General features: G+C 43.0%; 1 protein-coding gene across 4 annotated transcripts in view; it reads left to right on the top strand.

Annotated features, from left to right (window-relative positions):
• Nucleotides 1-16,912, top strand: part of GALNT17 (polypeptide N-acetylgalactosaminyltransferase 17) — a 473,734-nt gene that overhangs the window by 196,484 nt on the left and 260,338 nt on the right. For all 4 annotated transcript variants that reach the window (XM_030185764.1, XM_030185763.1, XM_030185762.1 and 1 more), the window contains one exon: nucleotides 3,450-3,624. In XM_030185764.1, the coding sequence (XP_030041624.1) occupies nucleotides 3,450-3,624 (175 nt within the window). The remainder of the gene's footprint in view (nucleotides 1-3,449; nucleotides 3,625-16,912) is intronic.

Raw genomic sequence — 16,912 nt, 5'->3', positions numbered from 1 at the left:
CATGTGACAGTGGAGTTTGTGCAGGAGCACCTCTTCACCCATAAAAAGTACCCACAAATATTTCAGGCTTTGAACCAAGTGCAAAAGAAAACTAATGGAGTGGGAATCTTAAGAGCTGGATCACTCATAATCGAAGTGCAGCAGGTAGAAAGAGAAGGAGGGGGCCTTGAAGGTAATCATATGATCTTCTATTAAAGAAAGATCTGTTGTGGTTTGACATTTATTAGATTGTTTTGTAAGTTTATTCAAAAATTCAATACATAAATAAACTAAATGGGTTTCCTTAGTTTAACTAAGGCCCCGTTTTGGATGGAAATGGACTTTTCTTGGTCTCTTTCCTATCAGTTAGCAAAAAGCAGTCCTAAAGCTTGTTAAGACAAGGCCCGAGATCACCAAGGTCTCAGGTAATAAAAAAGGAAATACCCCAGAAACAGTCTAAACTTAAGAGGAGTAAGTGAGCTGCAAATCTTGTGAAAGGAAACCCTGTTAAACATGCAGAGTAAAGGATTCAGAAACTGGATCGCACCCAGAGAAGACTCCGAAGGGGAGAAGAGTATGGAAGTGTGAAAAGGACTGGAGGAAAAGAGGCTTTACGAGAAAAGCAACGGCAGTTTGCCAGCATCACTAATCCAAGATGCTGCTTTTCTCATGAGTTGTGCAGAGAACGTTTTCTGTTTTTTTCCTCTACTGTTGTTAATAAAGAGGAGTTTCCAATCGATGTTTTAATTCTGACCGACCCCTGATGCAGGCAGTAGCCGAAACACGGGCCGTGTCGAGTTATGAATAAAACATCTGCTTCCTTCAGTTTCTGAGTCTGCCTCATTGTTCCATCTGTGGCGTCACAAACACATACCTGACGACATTTTGTTTGTTCTTTCCCTCTGATTTGCTTGCTCTGATTATTACAGAACAGTGTGCAGTCGGTTTACTGCATTTATGAATGTTAACCCCTGGATTCTATATATGATGCCCAAAATTGGCCACCAATATTTGGGTGCTGATCCAAGATGCCCACCCAATTAAATTGGCTAATGAGCCAATTAGCGCTAATAATTGGGTGGTAATTGGCACTGATGCCAATTTGAATTTGTGTGCACATCTTGCTACGTGCTATTCTATAACAATGTATGCCCAAATCCTGTAGCATACAACCCAAATGGGGGTGTAGCCATGGGGGTGCATGGGCGGATCAGGGGCATTGCGCCCAAACTGGGTGCTAGAAATTACACATGGTTTTGGCAGGCATAAGTCCTAGCACCCAAATTTGGGCACTGAAATTGGCATTCAATGGTAATCTATAATGGGCGCTCATCTTTTGAGTGCCCATTGTAGAATACTATTGAGCACCGATATTTTTCGATGCCAATTTTTGAGCAACATTTACTGAATCTAGCCCTAAGGGATGAAGTCTATATATGGCGCTAAAAAAAAATTCGTTAGATGAGGTATATAGAATAGTGTTTATGCTCGGGAATCATAGCTAACTAGGTGCGGCCAACTGAAACATGGTGCAAATGTACATGCCTAAATTAGATGTGAATCTCCCTCATTCTATAACAATGCACGTAAATGTTAGGAACACGCTCTACTCATGAATCCCCCATATCCCTGGTCCCTTTTTGAACTCGCATGTAAAATTTAGGTGCAGATCCCATGCTTAAATATAACATAACATAAGAACATAAGAGTTGCCATACTGGGACAGTCCAAAGATCCATCAAGCCTAGATTCTTGTTTCCAACAATGGCCAATCCAGGTTACAAGTACCTGGCAAGATCCCAAAACAGTACAATACATTTTATGCTGCGTATCCTAGAAATAAGCAGTGGATTTTCCCGTATATATCAAGTAAATCTAATTAGTCCAGTAATTGGTTGTTAACAAGCCAGTTATCGGCACTAGCTAGCTTGTCATTCAATTAATTTGCACGCACAATTTCTAGTGACTTTTATAGAATTTGGGGGGGGGGGGGGGTAGGTGTACAAGAAAGTGCTGTTGTTCTCTACTTTTTTGTATGTAAATGTGGATGCAGAGTTGTAGAATTGTCTATCGATATTCACAATCACTGAAATGGCAGTGCACTTTAGTAAATCTAGGGCCCTTTTTACTAAGCCGTGTAGGCGCATACAAATGCCGAACGTGTGCCAAATTGGAGTTACCGCCTGGTTACCACGTGGCCCTTGTGGTAATTTCAATTTTGGTGCGCATCCGCTATGCGCATCTGGAAAATATTTTTTATTTTCTGGCACGCATAACGGACGCATGCCAAGTGGCATTTGACGCGCGTAGGTCATTACCACAAGATTCTTTACCGCTAGGTCTATGGCTGACGGTAAGGTCTCAGAGTCAAAATGGATGCGTGGCAATTTTGATTTTGCCACACGTCCATTTTCGGCCCCCCAAAAAAGAGGCCTTTTTTACAGGCGCACTAAAAAATGGATCGGCGCCTACACTGCAAACCATTTTTCAGTGCGTCTTTGTAAAAGGACCCTGTAGTCTTATATTTCAACAAACTAAATGATTCAGACTACGCCTCCTCCAATTTTTTTCCCCTTTGTTCACCCTGACCCTATCCCTTGATTATCTCAATCTAACCTAAAACCAGCACCTCTTTCTGCCTCCTCTACTCCCTCTCCCTTATTATATTACCTAGCCACACTTCCCCATTACTATGCTAAGCTTAGCCTGTTTTCTCTGCACTATACTTTGTATTCCTATTACTATGTAAGCAGCATTGAACCTGCTATGACTGGGAAACTGCGGGGTACAAGTGTAGCAAATAAATAAATACCTGATCCAACAAGTTCATGGCCATTTTTAATGTTAATCACGTTATTTTTTATGTGAATAAACAAACCAATTGGTATCCTCGTCCACTCTCCTCACTTTTTGTTTTTATACCTCTAGGCTGTTACCAGTTTTTTGGGGTTTTTTGTCAAATTATAGATAGACCATCATTGTTAAAATAGAACAGTCTATGGGATTTTTTCTTATCAGTAAGGTTGTAAATTAGGGCCTCTGATTTTTTTAAACCAGTAAACACTGATTGAATACTGTACCCCAATGCAAAAAAAATTAAAATAGGTGTTTATTGGATAAACACTGGAAAATATCACTTCTGCTTGTATTCTCTCACCCCTCCCCAGGTTTGTCTTGTATGTTATGCCTTTTCTGTGCAAATAACTCCTGTTGGGCTTTGGCTGAAGGTGCTAAATTTGAAAACTAGGAAAAGTGCCACCAAGCTTCTTTGTGTGAATTCTCTTGCACCAGTTTCTAAATGTGGATTTGTTTCCCTTCCTGAAACCTATGGACAAAAATCAAAGGCAAGGTGATATGCTGGCTTTGTTTGTAATTTTTTTTTCCTTCAAACTTCCATTGGACCAGAGCTTTCTGTAGCTGATGTTTTACAGTGGCATCACATTTTCTTCTCTGGTGCTTCTGTTATTTAGAGGAACTGAAAGATCCCTTGGAGGAATATGTCCATAAGCGCTATCCTGGCCTGGTGAAAGTGGTCCGCAACCAAAAACGGGAAGGTCTTATCCGAGCACGAATTGAGGGATGGAAGGCTGCCACTGCACAGATAACCGGATTCTTTGATGCTCATGTGGAATTCACTGCTGGCTGGTAGGTACAGATCATATAACACCATGTTCAAATGAACAGGACTGGACTAGGGATGTGTGTTCCTTAGCATGCATTCAGTTCCTTAGTGTGCCTTCAAACATTTACTGCATGCAAAATCAATTTAATGCATGTTAATCTACAAACTAACATGCATACAATTAATTGGAAATACATTAAAAAGTTCTAATGTGCATTAAACTATTTTATTTAAAAAACCTTCCCCTCTCTTTCTATAACTTGGGGCCCCTTTGCGTAGGCACCTACGCACGCTCAATATGCGCCAAATTGGAGTTACCACCCAGTTACCACGTGGCCCTTGCGATAATTTCAATTTTGGTGCGCGACCGAAATATAATTTTTATTTGCGGACACGCGCAGGTCATTACCGCCCAAATTCTTTACTGCTAGGTCTATGGCTGGTAGTAAGATCTCAGACCCAAAATGGACACGCGGCAATTTTGAATTTGCCGTACGTCCATTTTCGGGGGGGGGGGGGGGGGGAACAGGTCTTTTTACAGGTGTGCTGAAAAATGATTCTGTGCATGCCCCAAACCCATGCCTACACTACCGCAAGCATTTTTCAGCGCGTCTTTGTAAAAGACAGCAAGGGGGGTCTTCTATAAATGGCACTCAGAAGTGGGCACTGGAAAAGTTCAGCTTTTATAGAATAGCACATAATGCTGGTTTCTGTGCCCAGCTCAGGGTGCCAGATTTGAGTCTGCTGAAACCTGGTACCCAAATTGGGAACAGAGACCCATTATTCTATAACATTGCATTCAACTTTTTGGAACACCCATGACCTGCCCATGTCACACCCATGCCCATGCCCCCTTTTGGGTCACACACTGAGGAATTTAGGCACCCATTGTTACAGAATAACATGCAGCCAGATGTGCATGCAAATCCTAATTGGTGTCGTCTAACACCAATAATTTATTTATTTATTTATTTATTCATGCACTCTTGTATCCCACTGTTGTCCAAAAACGAGTTTCAGTTCAAAGTGGCTTACAATTTCCAGTAAAATTGCAGTTGTGTTTTACAGTAGTGACTTAAAGAGGTCCTTTGTAGCTGACGTGGTTAGCTATAGAATTTTTTGAAGAGGTATGTTTTCAGTTCTTTTCTGAACTGGAGGTAGTTAGAGATGCTGCATGTGGCTTTTAGTATTGAGTTCCACAATTTCAATCCCAGGTTGCTGAATCCTGCTGTGCAGGTGGTTCTGTAAGTTGTGTTTCTGTAGTTGGGTAGGTGAAGAAGTAGGTAGCTTCTGGTTTCTGGTCTTGCGTTTCTTGGTGATAGTTCTATCATAGCTTGTATGTATACAGGTGTCATTCTAAATAGGATCTTGAAAATGAGGGTGCTAGCTTTGAAGAGTAGTCTTGCTTTGATTGGCAACCAGTGTGGTGTTTCGAGTAGTGGGGGTAGTAGCTCTTTCGTATTTCAAGTTTTTTAAAATTTGGTTAACATCCAATTAGTGGTTAGAGCACCAGTCTTGAAATCCAGAGGTGGCTGGTTCAAATCCCACTGCTGCTCCTTGTGATCTTGGGCAAGTCACTTAACCCTCCATTGCCCCAGGTACAAACTTAGATTGTGAGCCCTCCTGGGACAGAGAAATATCCAGAGTACCTGAATGTAACTCACCTTGAGCTACTACTGAAAAAGGTGTGAGCAAAATCCAAATAAATAACTAAATAAAATTATTGACAGTTAACAGCACTTAAGCTAATTAAGTTGGGCGCACATCTCGGCAGTGTCTAAATTTGGGCGCCGTATGTAGAATCCAGGAGCAAGTGCATGCATAGTTTATAGAGTAACAGCACTAACATGTATCAGAGGTGTTAATTCTAATCCTATTTTCTTTTAATCTTATTTGATTTTAATGTACATCACCTTGTTATTTTCTCGAGGAAAGGCAATTCACTAAGTTTTAATAAACCATAAACTATTTCCATGTGTTATTCTATAAAAGCCACCTAAAGCATAACTTCAATGAGGGTGTGCCCATTGGTGGACCATGGGTATGTCGCCAAGCGATGTGCACAACTTCTAGAATAATATTACTTGGGCTGACCGGCTTTGATGGTGGTGAACATTGCTGTGTGTTATGCCAATAGGTTTTATTATATATGCTTGACATATTCATTGTTGCAATTTGACACTGGTTTTGGCATCTTCTATGATGTCTGCCATTTTGAGTAGGATTCTCATAAGATTGTCTTGACTCCAGATGTGTTGGTGCTGAAACACAGATTCGTGTCGAGTCCCTTGACATCCTGATGTGTGCAGAATCTTGATACAGTTGATATCACCAATAAAACCATTTTCCACTTACTTTCAAGTGCATCCTGTGAATTTTATCGGAAGGACATTCGCCCATCCCTTCTCTTGTGTGCTTAGATCATATACGTAGGGCTGCTTTGAACTCTTTTCTTTTATGCTGTGCCTACATTTGGAACACCTGTGCAGATTTCTGCTATTATTCCATAACAGCTTAGGCATGCCTAAGTTCTGTTATAGAATTGGCGCTAAGCGGTGGTGGCCCTACCATTAGGCCAACTGAGGAAGGGTGGAAGAACAACAAAGCAGATCAGTAGAAAATAAACCTAAATTTATTGAAAGAAAACCAAATATTCAAATCAGCATCACAGAGTTGCGAGGGTGTCTAACGGATTCCATGTCACCCCTTTCTGATTATTTGGTTGTGCTGTTTTTTAAATTATATTTTAGAAGACTTCTGTACATTTTTTACATCAATACACATATCTACTTAATCTTGACAATAAAGGAAGACTGTGTAGCCCCCGACGCAGCCCTGCTGGGTGAAATACGGCCTGTGTCGGGCTGATTTGAATATTTGGTTTTCGTTCAATAAATTTATATTTATTTTCTACTGATCTGCTTTGTTGTTCTTCCATCTTGGAGGTTGCAGATCATTTGCCCTGTTGTTTTCTTGGACCCTCAACTGAGGAAGGGGCCTCAGGCGGCACTCTTCCTGCAGCAGCATCTCCCCTTCCTTCCTCCATCCCCTTCCCCGAGTTTACCTTCTTTTTGTATTTTCCAAATGGTAGCAGCGGCAGCGACTCCCATATGCTGCATTGCCACCCTCACTGGCCTCTTCTCTTTATAGTGGCCTACCACTCTGATGTAACTCCCTGTTTCCCCAGAGGCAGCTGGGCAGCAGTAGAGAAGAGGCCGGTGCTGGTGGCAGGGCAGCGTATGGGAATTGCTGCCTCCCAGGGCCGGTCTTAAGGCGAGGCGACCGAGGCGGCCGCTTAGGGCCCCGCGCTCAGGGGGGCCCCGCGCGGCGCACCTAAGGTTGCCCCGCCCGCCTGAGTTCCAGTCCTCCCTCCCTCCCTCGGATGGCGCGCGACGGCGGAGTGGCGGGGGCGGTCCGCCCCGGATGTCAGCGGGTGGGGGGTGCCCTGCACCCGCTGCTCCCACCCTGTCCTACCTTTAAAAAAAGAATTTGGTAGCGCCGGAGTGACAGACAGCGCCTCCCGTCTGCCCTGCTACTAAAAATGTCTTCGACGTCGTCGTTGGGCCTTCTCACATTGAGTCCCGCCCTTCTCTGAGGTAACTTCCAATTACCGCGAGGGTGGGCGGGACTCAATGTGAGAAGGCCCAATGACGACGTCGAAGACATTTTTAGTAGCAGGGAGGGCAGACACGAGGTGCTGCCTGTCCCTCTGGCGCTTCCAAATTCTTTTTTTAAAGCCAGTGAGGGTGGTGGGCGGCAGGAGAACAAAGCTAGTAGGTAGGGGGGGGGACTCAGATGGGAGAAGGGTATGTGGGTGGGGGTTCTCAGGTGGGGGAAGGGTGGGGAGGGGGTTCTCAAATGGGAAGGAGACTACTACTTAACATTTCTAAAGCTGAGGTGGGGAGGGGGTTCACGGATGGGAGAAGTGGGTGGGGAGGGGGTTCTTGGATGGTTGAAGGGGACGGGTGGGGAGGGGACTGGAGTTCTTGGATGGGAGAAGGGGGCTGAGCAGGGAGTTCTCGGATGTGAGAAGGGGACGGGTGGGGAGGGGACTGGGGTTCTTGGATGGGAGAAGGTGACCGAGGTGGGGAGGGGGGTCACGGATGGGAGAAGGGGGTGGGGAGGGGTTCTTGGATGGTTAAAGGGGACGGGTGGGGAGGGGACTGGGGTTCTTGGATGGGAGAAGGGGACTGAGGAGGGAGTTCATGGATGTGAGAAGGGGACGGGTGGGGAGGGGACTGGGGTTCTTGGATGGGTGAAGGGGACCGAGGTGGGGAGGGGGTTCACGGATGGGAGAAGGGGGTGGGGAGGGGGTTCTTGGATGGTTAAAGGGGACGGGTGGGGAGGGGACTGGTGTTCTTGGATGGGAGAAGGGGACTGAGGAGGGAGTTCTCGGATGTGAGAAGGGGACGGGTGGGGAGGGGACTGGTGTTCTTGGATGGGAGAAGGGGACTGGGGAGGGGGTTCTTGGATGCTTGAAGGGGGCAGGCACTGGGGTCTGAGAAGGGGCCATATGGGAAAATGGGGGCCATGCCTGGGGCTGGTGGGAAAATGGGGCATGCGTGGGTCAGGTGGGAGAATGGTTCTAAAAAGGGGGCCCTAATACAAGGCATGTGGATGAAGGGGGCTGGAACTGGGGGCTGAAAAGGAGGGTAGGTGGGATAAGGGGGCTAGTACTGGGACTGGAGGCTGAAAACGGGATAGGGAGAAGTGGCTGGAGGGCTGAAGCTCGGGACTGGTGGCAGAAAAGGGCTGGGGCTGAAATGGGGGACTGTTGGGATAGTGGGGCTGGAACTGGGGACTGAAAACGGGGCGGAGAGAGGGGCAGATCCTGGATGGGGTAGCGAGAGGGAGGGCAAACCCTGGATGGATGGGAGAGGGAGGTCAAATTGTGGATTGAAGGGGCAGAGAGAAAGGGCAGACAGTGGATGGCAGGGATAGAAAGGGCAGACAGTGAATGGATGGGGGAGAGAGAGAGGGCAGACAGGGGCAGATGGTGGATGGATCATGGAAGGGGCAGAGATAGAGGGCAGATGTGGATGGAAGGGGCAGGGAGAGAGGGCAGACATTGGATGGAGGGGACAGCAGAGAGGGCAGACACTGGATGACAGATGCTGGATGGAAGGAAGACAGTGAAAAGAAGATGAGGAAAGCAGAAACCAGAGACAACAAACTGTAAATAAAATATATATTTTTATTTTTTTGCTTTAGGATATAGTATTGTAGCTGTGTTAATAAATGTTTATAAATAGAACATGTAAATAAGGTAATCTTTTTATTGGACTAATTTTAATACATTTCGACTTAACTTTCAGAGAAGAAAACCCCCTTCCTCAGGACAGGATAGGATACTGTAACAGTACTATACTGTATTGACCTGAGGAAGGAGATTTTGGCCTCTGGAAGCCAAATGTATTAGTCCAATAAAATGGTATTATTTTATTTTCTGTATTTGTTTTATTTCTATTTGTTAATTTGTAAAGTGGTGATTGGTATTTGTTAGTTTTTTCAAATTTACATCTGCTGTCTTTATATTTTGCACAGTACTAGGGGTCATTTTCTGTTTCTGTGGTGTTGAATTGTATGCAGAGTCTGGCATCTTGGGGGTTCAGTTTAATTTTTGTCTAAATAGAAAGTTTAAATATTACTACTTATTCTATAGTGGATTAGGGTGTATCTGTGTTTGTGAAAAAGACATGGCTTTCAGTTGGCAATAACTGTGCAGGATCGACGATCTGTACTATTCTGTCTGGTTTCATTTTACAATAGGTGAATTGATGTTCTAGTGCTCACTGTAGTGTTTTAAGATGTTTTCCTTTTCTTTGTGTGATTCGTAGAAATGACTGCTTATGGTATGGTAGAATTGCTCAATAGGTCCTGAGTGTTTTGTATTCTCGGCATACCTAGTACTGGATTTTGGAGGGGGTGTTAAAAAATGACCGGGAGCTCGGAGGGAGGGGTAGCCGGCCCTGGAGCTAGGGTGGGGGTGGAGCTAGGTGGGGGCGGAGTTAGGTGGGGGCAAGGCTAGGGTGGGGCCCCATCAAATTGGTCTGCATAGGGCCCCGCACTTGCTAAGACCGGCCCTGCTGCCTCCGCTGCCTTTTAAAAATGGAAAAAAGGTAAACTTGGGGAAGGGGTGGAGGAAGGAAGGGGGAATATGCAAGACCATGGTCCATGGGGGGGGGGGGCAGCAGCAGCGGCGGCATCTGATCCATTCCTCAGGCAGTTTGTTGCCTTTACCAGCCCTTGGCGCTAAGCATACCCCACTGTGGTGCCTGCATCTTGGCTTCATTATAGAATTGTTCTCTATGTGTGAAACAAGCTGACTAAACAGACAAAATTTGGGAAGAAGTCCAAAAATTCCCAAAACAAGCCAGATTATTTTCCCATGCACATCACTAAAAGGAACTCAGCAATGCTGCTCCTTGGGATTCTGTGACCTGGATTGGCCACTGTTGGAAGCAGGATACTGGGCTTGATGGATCATCACTCTGACCCAGTATGACTATTCTTATGTACTTTATTTTAAATGAATGTTTTAATAGCATTTCATCCTCTGGTTCTGTCAGAGAGATTTTGGTGGCCCATAAAAAATTTCAGGGCCTGATCAAGTAAAATTTTTCTCCCATTCTAAGTCCAGAAAAAAAAAGCTTAGGGAGCAGTCTGTGAGCTCACACCCAGAGTTATCTGCTCCTTACACGCATCAAAGACATCTTTGCACGTAAATGCACTAGACACGATTCTTTTTCTGTTTAATTTTAACCAGATATTTTATTGAAAAATTTTTAAGATAACAAAATATACTAACTCTTTGGGCTGTAAACATGCATAAACATAGAAAAAGTGGAACAATATAAATAGCGAAAATACAAAAAAAGCAATTTTATAAAGTAGCACCTATGTGCTGTAGCCACGGTTAGGTTTTCCACGGTGCATGGGGTCGGAAAATGGCTGTGCATCTGCCTTGCGTGCGCATTATAATACTAATTAGCTCATTTGCATTCCGTTTTCGTTAGCTGCTATCGTAACAGGAAAATGGCTCGTAGAACCCTTTTGTGCATGTCTTGTTTTACTAGCTCGCTAGACTGGCTAGAACTGGTTTAAAAACCACGTTGCTGGCTCCTTAAGTTTAGTGCATCTGGCCCTGAGTCATTGTCTGAGAATAGGTGGGCTTCTGGTCAGATTAGGTGGAGTTTCACTGTCTTTTGTTAACTCCAGTCTCTGTGATTGCTGTCAATATTCAGATTTTTGTTCTTTGGAGATGTGTTGATTTACTGTAAGTATCCACCCAGCTAGCTTTTCTTATCAGTAGTTTCCAGGGGGAAGGGGAAGGTGAAAGCCAGACCAGTTTATCTGATACTGTTCCAATAAGTCTTTGCAGCTGTATTTTATATAGATACATTTGTATCTGATCCAGCAAAATCAATAACTCTGACAATTAAACTCATATCATGCTACACTGCTACTAAATGTATTTAGGAATAGAGATGTGATCTGCGAACAACAGTCAAAGTTCTCTGTGGAGTTAAGCAGATTGGCTGCATTGAGGAGTTGAAGTTTCTATACTAGTTAAATAAGTTTATTGTCTGCCTCTGCTAAAGAAATGCTTGTTAAATTTACCTGAAATAATTTAGAAAACTAGAAGTGGTTCAGAGCACATCTACTGTATGGTCTTAATTATTCAAGAAGAGTGTGTGAACTGTGTGTGATCTGTACAAGCCTTTTTCAGCCTCTTGGAAATGTCTCCAGTCCTGGCTCATGCCCCAGAAAAAGAAATATTATGTTCCTGGCCCACTGTGATTTTCTGAGAACACTAGGTGACTGCCTAGAGTGACCCTATAGTGGTGGGCTGACAAGAGGAACACAGAAAAGAATATTAGATAAAACTGAAAGAAGCAAAGAGAGAAATAAAGCTGGTAAAAGTGAAAAAAAGTGGTTAGAGATGCCTGACAAGTCTCTTCAGGTATGTTGGGAAAAGGAGGAAGGCTAGAAATGGAATTGTAAGACTGAAAGATTCTAAGAACTGCAGTGTGGAGAGTGGTGAGCAAAAGGCAGACATGATAAACAAATACTACGGTTCTATGTTCGTGGAAGAAAATCCTGGAGAAGGACCATGGCTGGCTACAAAGATATATATGAGAATGGAGTAATAAGTAAGCATTTATGAACAACTTGAAAAGCTGGAAATGGACAAAGCCATGGGGCTAGATGAGAAACATGCCAGGATATTGTGGGAGCTCGGAGAGCATCTTGTGGATCCTCTTAAAGATTTGTTTAATAAATCTGTAGAGACAGAAGAAGTTCCACATGATTGAAGAAGAGCAGATATGCGCCCTCTTGACAAACGTAGTGACAGAAAAGTGGGAAGACAGGATAGTAAGCCTTAATTTGATGGATAGAAAAGTAATGGAGGCACTGCTGAACTTCCTAGGATATAATGGGTTGCAAGATCTGAGGGAACATGGTTTTACCAAAAGGAAATCATGCCAAGCAACTCTGATTTCTTTAATTGAGTGACCAGAGAACTGAGTTGAGGGCATGTGTGAGATTAGTCTACTTGAATTTCAGCAAAGCCTTTGATACAGTCCCTCATAGGAGGGGTATAAACTGAATGGGCTGAAGTGAGGACCCAGAGTGGTGAGCTAGATTAGAAACTGGTTGACTGTCGGATGACAGAGGGTAATAGTAAATAGAATTTACTAGGAGGACAAAAAAAGGTGAATAGTGGAGTACCTCAGGAATCAGTACTGGGGCTGATTCTATTCAACATATTTGTGAGTGACATTACCAAAGGGTTAGAAGGAAAAGTTTGCCTTTTTGCAGATGACACGAAGATTTTTAACAAAGTGGGCACTCAAGAGGGAGTGGACAATATGAGAAGTGATCTACAAAACTTAGAAGAATAGTCTAATGTTTGACAGGTAAAATTTGAAGCAAAGAAGTGCAAAATAACACTTGGGGTTTAGAAATACAAAGGAGCTGTATGTGATAGGGGGTAAGGAAAGGGACCATGGAGTGATAGTGTCTGAGAATCTTAAAGTGACAAACAATGTAACAAGCTAGTGGCAAAGGCCAGAAGGATGCTAGGCTACATGAAGAGAGAGCATAACCAGATGAAAAAAGGATATGTTAATAGTAACATAGTAAGTGATGGCAGATGAAGACCTGAACGGTCCATCCAGTCTGCCCAACAATCACATTCATGCTCAATTCTAAATTAAATCAACAATGAATGTGACATTATATACTGAGCATGGTCTTTCTTTGTTGTTTCTGGAACATAGACCGAAGAAGTCCACCTGGCTCTGTCTTTATGTTCCAACTACTGGAACTACCATCAAAGCCTATCCAAATCCATCTTGTCATTTGCAGAACACAGACCATAAAAGTCTGCCTTTGTACAGGTGGTCGATGAGGCCACCCTTGGAGTATTGTATTCAGTTTTGGAACCCGTATCTCACTAAGGGCATAAAAAGACTTGAAGCTGTTCCGAGAAAGGTGACAAAAAATGGTATGGAGTTTGCATCAAAAGACATAAGAGAGGAATATGTATACCCTAAAGGAAAGGAGAGGCAGGGGAGATATGATACAGATGTTTAAATACTTGAATGGTATCAATATACAAACAAACCTTTTCAGAGATTGGGAAATGATAGAATTAGAGGGCGTGAATTGAGGTTGCAGGGTGCTAGACACAGGAGTAACATCAGGAAATACTTTTCACTAAGAGGATGATGAATGTCTGAAATACTTTCTCAGTGGTGGTGGTAAGGACAAAAACAGTGAAGGAATTCAAAAACGTGGGATAAACAAAGAGGATCCCTATATAGAAAGCTGATGGAATTAAAGCAAAACTTAACTGACTTTCAGCTTTAAATAGGGCATAGTTGGATGTAACCTGCACAGAGGGACAGGAACCACTCTGGCTGCCTTTTTTGGGCAGATTAGAGAGATCATACTGGCTTTTTCTGCCTTCGTTTGCTATGTTATTTTTTTACTATGTTATTTGCAACTTATGAATCATTTTCCAGCATTTTCTCACTGTTCTAAATTAACAGAATTACTTCATTTAGTACCAGGAGTCAATTTGAAAGTGTCATGTCTATCTGTTAAATGATAATGCTCGCTTCGTATATTACATTCTAATGGTTCCCCCCTGGCCCTCCATAATTATTAGTCAGTGGTGATTGGTTTTAGATGACAAACTAATGAATTTTAAAAAATGCCCCAAGTTGGTACTGGGATTGCTGTAGTTGATTGGCTTCCAGATTCTATTAGATTGCAATATTGAACAAACCTGTGCCATGCAATGTAAGATAACAGCGCAGCAAAGTAATATCAGAGGCTCGCTGTGCATTCCAGAGACATGCCCCTTGATGCAAGCGATCAACAATTACAAAGTATAAAATCTCCCAGGTGGCTGTGTAGTGTCATAAAGAGGCAGTGATGTATTAGCAGATATTTATTTTATTTGTGGCATTTGTATCTCACATTTTCCCACCTATTTGCAGGCTCAGTGTGGCTTACATAGTACCGTGAAGGCATTTGCCAGCTCCAGTAGAGAAGCAAATACAAAGTGATGTTATAGTCAAATAAGGTTCATATGTTACAGACACATTGGGAATCATAGAGAAGAAGAGTTATATAGTGTTCATTACGAGCTTTAGTTACATTCTGTTGCAGGGTTCAGACACTTAAGTTGGGTCGGTAGGGTATGCCTTTTTGAACAGGTTGGTCTTTAGTAATTTCCAGAAGTTGAGATGGTCGTACATTGTTTTCACAGCTTTTGGTAGTCCATTCCACAGTTGTGTGCTTATGTAGGAGAAGCTGGATGCATAAGTTGATTTGTATTTGAGTCCTTTACAGCTTGGGTAGTGGAGATTTAAGTATGCACGTGTTGATATGACTGTGTTTCTGTTTGGTAGGTCTATGAGGTCAGTCATGTATCCCTGGGCTTCGCCATAAATAATTTTATGGACCAAGGGTGCAGATCTTGAAAGCAATATGTTCTTTGATTGGGAGCCAGTGCAATTTTTCTCGGAGGGGTTTCGCGCTTTCGAATTGCGTTTTTCCAAATATTTATTTATTTATTGCACTTGTATCCCACATTTTCCCACCTATTTGCAGGCTCAATGTGGCTATAAGTCTGGCTGCTGTGTTTTGAGCGGTCTGAAGTTTCTTTATGAGCTGCTCTTTACATCCCGCATAGATTCCGTTGCATTAGTCAGCATGGCTTAGTACCATTGATTGTATCAGGTTGCGGAATGTTTCTGTCTGGAAGAATTGTTTCACGCGTTTGAGTTTCCACATTGAGTGAAACATTGGAAAAATGTGACATGTCAACTTGTGCATGTCTATAAGAACAGTTCAAAACATTTCCTGGTAATTTCTACCCAGAGAGGTCCCCGTTGTGTCTATCTTAGCAGGAAGATAAAACTATTTTGCTTTTGCGCCACTAACCTTATTGGAAGTAGTCAGGGTTTTCTTTTTCATAGTTTTGATATATCACCTTTCTGTGGTACAACCAAAATGGTTTACATTTATTACATACAGGTACTTTTTCTGTCCCTAGTGGGCTCAGTTTTTTGTAGCAAACTTTTTCTGGAGCAAACATTTTAGCGCGCGCTAATGTTAGAGACACCCAAAGGAAAATAATGGGTGTCTCTATTGTTAGCACACGCTAGAAAGTTAGCACGCCTATAGTGCAGCTTAGTAAACAGGGCCCTAAGTAACTTGCAGAAGCTGGCGACAGTCATGTAAGGGGACTTGTAAGTGATGCATTTGAGAAACAGGAACCCAAATTATAGCTACGTCATGCAAGGTTCCACGTTAGGAATCACGGACCAAGAAAGGGATCTAGGTGTCGTCGTTGATGATACGTTGAAACCTTCTGCTCAGTGTGCTGCTGCGGCTAAGAAAGCAAATAGAATGTTAGGTATTATTAGGAAAGTAATGGAAAACAAAAATGAGGATGTTATAATGCCTTTGTATCACTCCATGGTGCGGCTGCACCTTGAATATTGTGTTCAGTTCTGGTCGCCGTATCTAAAAAAAGATATAGTGGAATTAGAAAAGGTGCAGAGAAGGGCAATGGAAATGATAAAGGGGATGGGACGACTTCCCTATGAGGAAAGGCTAAAGTGGCTAGGGCTCTTCAGCTTGGAGAAAAGGCGGCTGAGGGGAGATATGATAGAGGTCTATATAATAATGAGTGGAGTAGAACGGGTAGATGTGAAGCGTCTGTTTATGCTTTCCAAAAATACTAGGACTAGGGGGCATGCGGTGAAGCTACAATGTAGTAAATTTAAAACGAATCGGAGAAAATTTTTCTTCACTCAATGTATAGTTAAACTCTGGAATTCGTTGCCAGAGAATGTGGTAAAGGCAGTTAGCTTAGCGAAGTTTAAAAAAAGGTTTGGATGGCTTCCTAAAGGAAAAGTCCGTAGACCGTTATTAAATGGACTTGGGGAAAATTCACTATTTCTGGGATAAGCAGTATAAAATGTTTTGTACATTTTTGCGATCTTGCCAAGTATTTGTGACCTGGATTGGCCACTGTTGGAAACAGGATGTTGGGCTCGATGGACCTTTGGTCTTTCCCAGTATGGCAATACTTATGTACTTATGTCCTTGTAGAGTACTAGTGTACGTTGCCATTCTCATGCCCAACTTTAAGTGCAAGCACTTATACCAGACAAATGGCTGGTGTAAATGAACAAGCCGAAATGTTGCAGTTGTGTGTGTAAGTTCTAGTATTCTATAACTTACGCGCATAATTGCAATACCCATACATCTATTCACCCCATTTGCAGTTATGTGCTATTGAACTTAGGGGCTAATTTTCTAGAATAGAGCTTTAAGATCAGTTATACACGTAAAGCCAGTATTGGTACATAATGCCTATTAGTGCCTAAAACCATCTCTACCAAGGTAGTGAGAAGACCCCTTCAGAGCTCAAATAATCAAAACCATCACTCCCCCCCCCCCCACCACCACACACACATTCCAGACCTATATAGAAAACCTGTTATAATAAAGCAGTACAATACGACGCCGCTTAACTAGATGTCCAGTTATCCGGACTGGCACTCAGGGGAGTACTGTACATACAGGTGGGCCAGTGTGAGAACACTAGCAGCACATCACCTCCCTGTCTCCATTTTCCCAGCACACAGTATACAGTGTTCTAGTCTGTGCTCTATATATGTGCAATTATCCAGATTTACGATTATCCGGATCACCCCCCTGCCGAGGATAGCCCGGATAATCATAATTGTACTTTACTATCATCCGGGTCTCAAATAGCAACAA

The sequence above is a fragment of the Microcaecilia unicolor genome, chromosome 13 (assembly GCF_901765095.1).
Source record: "Microcaecilia unicolor chromosome 13, aMicUni1.1, whole genome shotgun sequence".
NCBI classification, from domain to species: Eukaryota; Metazoa; Chordata; class Amphibia; order Gymnophiona; family Siphonopidae; genus Microcaecilia; species Microcaecilia unicolor.
The sequence above is the reverse complement of the archived record's forward strand: the minus strand, read 5'-3'. Positions and strand labels throughout refer to the sequence as shown.